The sequence below is a fragment of the Panthera leo genome, chromosome E3 (genome assembly GCF_018350215.1).
Source record: "Panthera leo isolate Ple1 chromosome E3, P.leo_Ple1_pat1.1, whole genome shotgun sequence".
NCBI classification, from domain to species: Eukaryota; Metazoa; Chordata; class Mammalia; order Carnivora; family Felidae; genus Panthera; species Panthera leo.
In genome coordinates, this window is record NC_056694.1 from 5237616 (window position 1) to 5246988 (window position 9373).

A 9373-nucleotide genomic window follows, 5' to 3' on the forward strand; every position below is an offset into this window, starting at 1 on the left:
TTTGCAAAGTAATCCTATGCCTTCACATTAGCAGGAGAGAGATAAGATAGGTTTTTGCTTGAAAATGGATTCCCGAGTACTCATTACACAAAAGCAAACTGCATCATCACACAGAATGAACTCTGTGCTTTGCAAACCTGAACAAACAGACGATGCCTTCACATCCTTGCTGTTTTCCTAGGCTTTGTTTCTGAGCTGGGGATAACTTTGGTGAAAACCTGTATACTTAAAAATTAATATATTTTGTAATGTCCAGATGCTGCAGCAAAACACCCAATAATGTTTGCAGTGTTTTGGCAATTCTTTATTGTTAGCCTCAACAGTTAAGCACATTCAGGGGACTGGCTTTCAGATCATGTTCCATTAAATGATAAACTACGCCACCAAACTGTAAGTCAAAATTACAGTTAAAAGTAATCCAAATTAGGGGCACCTGGGCGGCTCAGTCAGTTGGGTGACGGACTCTGGCCATCTGGAGGTTCGTGAGTTCAAGCCCCGCATCAGGCTCTGTGCTGACAGCTTGGAGCCTGGAGCCTGGAGCCTGCTTCGAATTCTGTCTCCTTCTCTCTCTGCCCCTCCCCCACTCGTGCTCTGTCTCTGTCTCTCAAAAATGAGTAAACATTAAAAAAAAAAAAAAAGTCCAAATTAAAACCACTTCCGCAGCCCTATTTTAGAAGCAATTAGGAAAACAGTCTTCTGTAACCTATCATGCACTCATTTCAAAGTTGAAATACATCATCCTACTACTCTCTTGAGGTAGGTTGGTGGTCACCTGCAAATTAGTTAAAAATCAAGAAAGCAAGCACAAAAATAAAGTTTTTTACGTACTTGTCAATTTCTTTTCTGGATTGTTACAATTTTAGGATTTTTTTTTTCCACTTTTGATTCGACTCCGGGTATGTTATATTTAAAATCTTTCCTCAGTATGTAAAAATACAAATGAGTCCAAAGGAATGAGTAGAAATTTCAGGAACAGAATAGTATGCAGGGCTTTCATTCATTCGCGTGTGGGGTACATCTTTGGCGTGAAAGTTTTTTAAAATCAAAATTTGTTACTTTGGCTCAGTGACAAAAATTGGGTGAATTCTACATCTGTTTTTCATTTCTCTAGTTACTATGCTCCATTTCTTAAAAGGCTTCAGTCTTATCGCATTGTTGTATAATCCTTCCAGCTGGAGATAACCAGTGTGAACATTTTGCTATGTACCGTTTCTCTCTTCTTTGGTGAGGTGCATATTAAATATGACTCATTTTAAAATGAATTGCTTTGGGGGTGCCTGGTGGCTCAGTCAGTTGGGCATCTGACTTCGGCTCGGGTCATGATCTCACAGTTTGTGGGTTCGAGCCCCACATCAGGCTCCGTGCTGACAGCTCAGAGCCTGGAGCCTGCTTCTGATTCTGTGTCTCTCTGTTTCTCTCTCTCTCTGCCCCTCCCCCGCTCACGCTCTGTCTCTCTCTCTGTCTCTCTCTCTCTCTCTCTCTCTCAAAAATAAATAAAAATTAAAAAAAAATTTTAACTCAGAAAATAAAAATCACTAATTAACAAATACATTCAAATGCCCAGAGTTGTTACCTGAATTCAGAGATGGAGTTCCTCCTCCCAACAATGTAATTAATCAAAATCCAAACAACATAATTAAAAATTGATATGAGTAAAGACAAGATTGTTTTATTTAAGCATACCACCACCCAACACTTTTTGGTTGTTAAATACAGAGAGATGGCTCCTTATGATTGCTACTTATTATCTATTTGATGGAGACTCTGAAATTAAGCTCCTAAAACTGAGTTGGAACAAGGGAAGAGCAATGTATCTGCATTGGGCAAGCATAATTGGACTTGTCACTTTGAAACAGTTGAATGAATAAAATTCATGAATAACCAACCATAATTCTATCCGCGGAAAATGTGTGGCAATTTTCCTTGCATAGACATCCGTCTTCTGAGTATCTTCCCCAAGGCAGGATATCATCATGACCCAGTGCACAGTGGCCCCTGGGTGCTCCATATAACCCCTCCAGTCATTATCCCTAGACAGACGCCCTCCTGAGGGAGAGAAAAGAAATAAACCCACGATCTTCACCTAGATTAGGGTGATGTTGCCTTCACAGCTCCAGCGGGTGATGGATTGCTTAGTCAACTAATAGCTCATAACCTTTATTTTAAAGCATCATCATGTACCTGGCTTCTCGGAGGCGTATGGTGGCCAGAGCCTCCTGGAAGAGTGTCGCAGGCTCACTCTGAGGTATTTAGAGTTGTGGCTGGGATAGAGAACCATTAGCTGGGAAAGGCTAATGGAGCCAAGTGAAGTAAAAGAAGGCGCCGCATGGAGACGAAGGCACCATGTGGATCGTTTGAAGAATCAAAGCTCCGAGGTTTATCAGTATTGGTCGAAAAGGCCCTCTTGATGTCTCTCTTTTGAGCGATTCCCCGATGCACCTGGGAGACATTTGCACACACGGAGGGGAAGCGGAGGTGGGGAGAGCCTCACCCGCCAGATTCCTGCCAGGAAGACCGGGGCGTGAAGAGGGAACAGGAGTGCCATTTAAGGGCTTTGTCCCTCAAGATACCACCTCTAATATTCCTTGATTGTTCTTCCAATTGAGGCACTTTGAAATCTCTGATGTTCCCTTTAGCCTCAGTCTAACGCAGCGCTATAGACATCACGTGCTTGTGCTGGTTGAATGTTTTTCCGAATGCATATGAAAATAAATACGTAGTTATGAAAATACAAATGTTGATCCCTGGCCTCCTCAAGTCACCTAGAGGCCCCCTCGTATACACCTCACGCTTTGAAAAGCTGCCCTAACGCGGCCCTTGAAAAAACGGATTCAAAACTCGCTAAGCTACGTGGTGTGATGGAAGCAATCCAGGAGAGCCCAGGGCCTCATGAGCTTGGGGGGTGCAGTGAAAAGTGGGAGCCTTTCAGCAGGCTCCCAGGAAAATGCCTCAGCTCCCCTGTCTTGAAGTCCTCAGCTCCAGGGTCAGCCAGGAAAGTAGTGACTGCGAAAGACAAGGAGCAGGTGGCAGGGGGCTGGGTCAGAGCGGGCGGGTCTCAGATACCTTGCTTTTCTAAGAACAAACAAACAGACTAAGGCAGGCTTGAAAACGGGTCTGCTTGTGCCCACCGGCTCAGCAAGTCTCCTTGGCTTTGGGGCACTGCAGTCGCACACTGGTTTTCTGTCCTGTCCTGTTTGCTTTTAAGGCTGTCTTATGGTGATCTAACACCCAGCAGCAGAAAACACATAAGAGTGATTTTACGCTCTTTATAAATCTCTTCATATTAATTTCAGACTCTGATAACTCCCTGACCCAAATCCTGCCCTGACAGTGCCATTTGTGACTCCCCCCCCCCACCCCGCCCCGCCACCCAACCTGTTTTCTCTGATGGCTGGTACACTCCATTGTGACTTGCTGAGAGCTTGATGGGACCAGAAATCTTTCTAAAAGCCTCGGTCCCCAGATTGTTTTCATCCCCCTACCTTGCTGAGAAAAAACAAAAAAAATAAAACAAAACAAAAAAACCACAAAAAAACCCACCACCACACACACACACACACCCACACATCAGCAGATGATGAGAAACGTATCTTTATTGGGTGAATTTTAAAGGCATCGTCTGCCAAGGGCCTTACAGGAGTCATCAGGGCGTACTGACCACCGAAAATTCACGAGTGACTGCCTTGTTACCTCGCTAAAACAGGGGGCAAATTGGAGAAGCACATCCGGGGGAATGAATACATAAATTAGGGGCAGGTAGTGGGTTTCCCATTTCTAGGGGCTTTGGAGGCCTTCTGGCTGATTGTCTCTATCTCCACAGCCTGCGGCTTTTAAGAATGCACCATTTCCTGGAATTCTAGAACAGAAGAGGGTGAGAAAACGTCAGTGGAGATGGCTTGGTATTTTACAGACAGGCCATGTGGCCCGTGAGAGCTCAGAAGACGAGGTTGTCAGATGGTGGGCTTGGCACCCCTCTCAAGGGCACAAAAGGAGGGGGAAAAACGTGTCACTGACTGCAGGTGCAGGAGGTCTAGAGCGTCCCATCTTCCTGCATAATCTAACAAACATCTTTAGCTCTGCAGCAGAGCCCCTCGTATGAGAACTTGTCAGCCCAGGGGCACCTGGGTGGCTCAGCCGATTAAACATCCGACTCTTGATTTTGGCTCAGGTCATGATCTCACGGTTTCACGGGTTCGAGTCCCACATCCTGCTCTGAGCTGACAGCGTGGAGCCTGCTTGAGATTCTCCCTCTCTCTCTGCCCCTCCCCTGCTTGTGCTGGCTTTGTCTCTCTCAAAATAAATAAGTGAACTTGAAAAAAAAAAGAAAAGAATTTGTCAGCCCAGCCATTTCTCTCTGACGATGCATGGATTTGGTATAATGGCCTGTCGCAATCCGGGGCCGCTCAACTTTCTGTCTGGCTACTTTAAGATAGAGAAGGAGAGTTTTCTTCGTTTTCTTCCTCCTTTCTGCAGACGTAGGAAGCAATTCATAGAGTGGGCCTTTGAACTCCCTTTTCTCCCTTTTCTCTGTTGAACCCTAACCTTACCCTCAAGAGCTTAGGTTACTAAAAGAAAGACGACAATGATGATGGTAACAATAATGATGAGTCGCTGCTACTGATTGGAGTCGAAAAGCGGAGATTTGCTTTACAGTTCTTGGTATGCTTCGCCTATTTGGAATTTTTCCGTGGTTAGATTTAAATAAATCCATCTTCTTTTACCTAAACTCTTGTTCTGAACTATCTATAGAAGCTACATTAACTCCTGCATAGTAAGTTACAGTGGTATCATTTGGACAGGATTTTAAAATGAGAATTTTTAATTTCCAATTAGTACCGCCATAAAGACCAGGCATAAATTCTCCCGAGTTGGCATGCACAGTGTAGCTAAGAAGCGTGTAAGCAACATGACTGAATCGGATTAAAATAATCCTCCAGCCATGTAGCTATACTAAACTCTGAATATAGGGCTCTGCACACAGAAGACCCCGTACATGACGTTTGATCTATTCTCTACTATTGTCCACTTGGGCTACTGTCCAAGAAAATGTGTTTGTTTAACCCCTTGAAAGCTAAGAGGCTTTCCTATGCAAGTCAATAGACATTTTGGGGGCGCCTGAGTGGCTCAGTCGGTTCAGCGTCCGACGTCAGCTCAGGTCATGATCTCGCGGTTTGTGAGTCCGAGCCCCGCGTCAGGCTCTGTGCTGACGTCTCAGAGCCTGGAGCCTGTTTCGGATTCTGTGTCTCCCCCTCTGCCCCTCCCATGCTCATGCTCTTTCTCTGTCTCTTAATAATAACTAAACATTAAAACTAACTAAATAAACATTAAAAAAAATAGACATTTTGACATGAGACACACTTGAGAATGTCAATCCTTCCCTCATTCAGAGGGGCTCAAATCCCAGCAGTGGCAATTCCTTATATTATTTCCAATTTGCATTGGGCATCTTGCAAATCATTAGCCAGGCAATAGCTAGTCCCCTGGTCAAGTGAAGGCTATTTTTTGGGTCATAGATAGTGAGTGACTCACAGGACCAGCTTCTACGATACATCCCCAGGCATCACGCTAGTCTCTACATATATCATTTGTATCCTCGCATTAGGCCCATTTTACAGATGACAAGACTGAAGCGCAGCAAGGTTAAGAAAGAGAGATTTTAACTAACCACATCTGCCCGATCTCATGGCCCAATCCCCCGGGTTGCTTCAGGAGCTAATTCTTTTGTGCCGTGTACAGGTGTGAACATACCGTCAGCCCCGATTTTCCCGTCACCGTCATTATCTGCAGCCGCCATCAAGGACTTGGTTTCTGACTCTGTCAGCTCTCTAGCGCTGCTCTCAAACTTCTGGAGGAAAAACCTGCAGGGCAATAAAGATTATGGAACTTTTCTGAAAGACCACACACGTCTGTGCTAACCCTCTCTTTTCCTCTTGAAGCAAATCATCCGTTCCCAGCAACTGTGATATTCAAAGGTCTTTGCAAGCCAAACTCGCCTTCCTTGTAGAAACTAACAGTGGGCATTTTGTTTTTAAAAGTTTTTCTTTCTTCTTCTTCTTCTTTCCAGGGGTGCCTGGGGGGCTCAGTCGGTTAAGCATCTGACTCTTGATTTCGGCTCAGGTCACAGTCTCATGGGTTCATGAGTTCGAGCCCCTCGTTGGGTTGTGTGTTGACAGTATGGAGCTCGCTTGGGGTTCTCTCTCCCTCCCTCTTTCTCTGCCCCTCCCCTGCGCGTGCGTGCACACACACACACACACACACACACACCACTCTCTCTCTCTCTTTAGGGTAAAACTTACTTAAGCTCTTCTTCATCCAGATACCCACTCTGGTCATTGTCTATGAACCGAAAAACATCCTTCACCTGACTGGCCGACATCTTGGAGAGGCCCGATGTCTGGAAGAATTTTTGGGGTTCAAAAGTATCTGGGTCTGAAGAACAGAGAGAGGGTTATTCTCAGGCTCACCGGATCACCTTCCGTATTGGGGCCAAGGTGCTGAAAACATAGGTCATCAAAAACCCTCCTCGGGCCATCATTGAGCTACAAAGACGCTCTGCTCTCAACTTTTACCAAAAGACAAAGCCTATGTTAACTGACTAGAATTTAAATAAAGACTTGGAACAAACAAACAAATAGATAAAAAAACAAAGACAAAGAGGGGGCTATGACTGGTGCAAGATTTCGAGGCAGCCAAGACTGGGCAGCTTGGTGATGGCATCTCCTGTGTCCCTCCCCACTTTACCTGTCCACTTGCTTTTACCCATCTCTTGTCCCTCTCCTCTGGGCCGCCCCCCCTCCCTTTCTACAGGCTGTGTGGCCAAGAGGCACTGGTCTAACTGGTGGGGCGAAACGCAGTCACTGGGTTCCATCAGGCATCCACAGGCTTCTTCCTTTTTTTTTTTTTTTTTTTCACTTTTAGTACATTCCTTTGGCCTTACGGAAATGTAACCATATGCTCAGCTCTCGTATCTCTATAATTTTAGTTCTTTGGTTGAGGACCGTTTTATTCTCTGATCCCACGAATTTTCAAATGTTCACATTTTTAATTTCCGTGGCTTTGCTGGAGGCGTGACTACGTGGGAAATACGCACCCCTGCCTCACTCTCCTTTTACCTTGGCACTCCTGCAGGGCTGCGGCAATGTCGTCAGCACTAAGGACGTCTGTGATGCTCATTTTCCACCTGTTCACACAGAACACATGAGATGTGGTAAATGGCAAGCGGGAACACGCACGTCCAGGAGCACGACCCCTTCCCAGGCCCCTGAAACTGTCTTTGTGGGGAAGGTTTAAAATGTGATAAGCGTGCCGTTGTATTAAGTGATGGGACAGAACACCCACATAAAAACCATAAGCGGGAAGGATCCCAGCCCCCTTTGTCTCCTGAACGTTCTTCAAAGACAAAATTTAAAAAAAATACAACTTAAAGAATGACTTGATCCCGTTTTCTTGCAAAAACTGTATTTGCACAATCAACCATTCATGTAGCCGTCTACAAAACGTTCAGAAGTAAATCACGTTACAAAGGCAGTGGCAGTTTGCTAGACCAGCCTGCAAATACAGTGCTACCAATTCCTCTCACAGCTTGGCCTCCTTGGAGACCTTTGGTGGAAAAGATGCTATCTATCCCGAAGGATGCGAATCAGAGTCACGAAAAAGCCAACTGCCAGAGGTCAAAATCCTTCCAGGAGTCAAGCCCGCGGGGAAAGAGACATCTGAGCACAGCCTGCACCAGCCTAATAGGAACGCATTAGGAAAGAAAAGTCTGGGGTCTCGAAGGTCCACCAGCTACTTACCGTTTTAGACTTTCCCCCAAGAAGAATCAGGGAAAAGAGTCGAAGGAGCAAAAAACAGATGTGCTTTTGCTGCCTTACTGACCTATCTTATATAGGATTGAAAAAGTGATAGTAAGAACCTCTTAGATTTCCTTTTCAAGGATCAAGTAGACGTAGCTCAGATGTCTTGCCTTACTAATTAAACCTCTTTTTTTTTCTATTTATATCACAAGGGAATGTGGGTGGGAACAGCCAATATTGAAGAACAAACCTCAACAAACCTTAACTAGGGTTTCAGTTCTGCAAACGAACCCCACTGGCGGTGTGGAGAAGACGCCAGAAGCCTGGCAAAGAGGACAGAGTGGCTGAAACGAGGTGAACGCAAACGGAGGTGCTCTGTAAACTGGAAAGGGCTCCCCAGGTGACAGTGGCTGCCGTTTGAGGCAGGTCTGCTCTTAACCTCTGAGGCTGTGGACGTGCGAGGCTGACTTCGGTCCAGGGTTGACCCAAAGTCAGGGTCAGATGGACACAGTAGACTCGTCCATCATAGCAAATGGCACTGGATGGACGACTTTCCAAAAAAGTCTTGACTCTGACATTTCCCAGCTCTCTCCTACATTGCACACACTAAAAAGGAAAAATGGAGGAAAGCACCCAACCATTCCCAAACCCCAGATCTAAAATTGCAGGAAAAACGGGGCATTTGAGACCTCCCTCAAGGTTTTTTTGCTTTTTTTTTTTTAATGTTTATTTTATTTTTGAGAGAGAGGGACAGAGCATGAGCAGGGGAGGGGCAGAGAGAGAGGGAGACACAGAATCTGAAGCAGGCTCCAGGCTCTGAGCTGTCAGCACAGAGCCTGACGTGGGGCTCGAACTCACGAACCGTGAGATCGTGGCCTGAGCCAAAGTTGGACACTCAACCGACTGAGCCACCCAGGCGCCCCTGCTTTTTGTTTTTTGTTTGTTTTTTTGTTTTTAGCTTTTAGCAAATATTTGTTGAGTCCCTATGTAGCCAGCACTGTGTTAGACTCTTTTCTTTAATCGTGGTAAAAAATACGTAATATAATATTTGCCCTTTGAGCTGTTTTTAAGGATACGTACGGTAGAGTAGTGTTAGCTATATGCTCATGGTTGTACAAGAGATCTCTAGAACTTTTTCCTCCTGTAAAACTGACCTCTATGCCCATTGAACAAGAAGTCCCCCTTCCCTGTCCCAACACCCTGGCAACCACCGTTCTCCTTCCTGTCTCTGGGAGTTAGACTACTTTAGACACCTCTTGTAAGTGGGATCTTGCCTCATTTGTCTTTTTGTGAGTGGCTTATTTCCTTAGCATAATATCCTCAAGTTTCATCCATGGGTTCATCCCTGTAGTGACATATGCCAGGATTTCCTTATGTTTGAAGGCTGAATTCAAATGTAAAAAAAAAATTTTTTTAACATTTATTCATTTTGGAGAACAGAGAGAGACAGAGTGCGAGCGGGGGAGGGGCAGAGAGAGAGGGAGACACAGAATCCGAAGCAGGCTCCAGGCTCCGAGCTGTCAGAACAGAGCCCGAGGTGGGGCTCGAACCCACAAACCGTGAGATCATGACCTGAGCCG

General features: G+C 45.4%; 1 protein-coding gene across 1 annotated transcript; it reads right to left on the reverse strand.

Moving 5' to 3' along the window:
• Positions 1-3633: 3633 nt before the first annotated feature.
• LOC122210166 (oncomodulin) lies at positions 3634-7217 on the reverse strand. The gene is made up of 4 exons (XM_042922686.1): positions 7113-7217; positions 6297-6429; positions 5749-5858; positions 3634-3856 (listed from the first exon to the last, which is right to left on the reverse strand). Exons 1-4 carry the CDS (start codon positions 7171-7173, stop codon positions 3831-3833), a joined length of 330 nt encoding a protein of 109 aa, XP_042778620.1. The 5' UTR covers positions 7174-7217; the 3' UTR covers positions 3634-3830.
• Positions 7218-9373: the final 2156 nt, after the last annotated feature.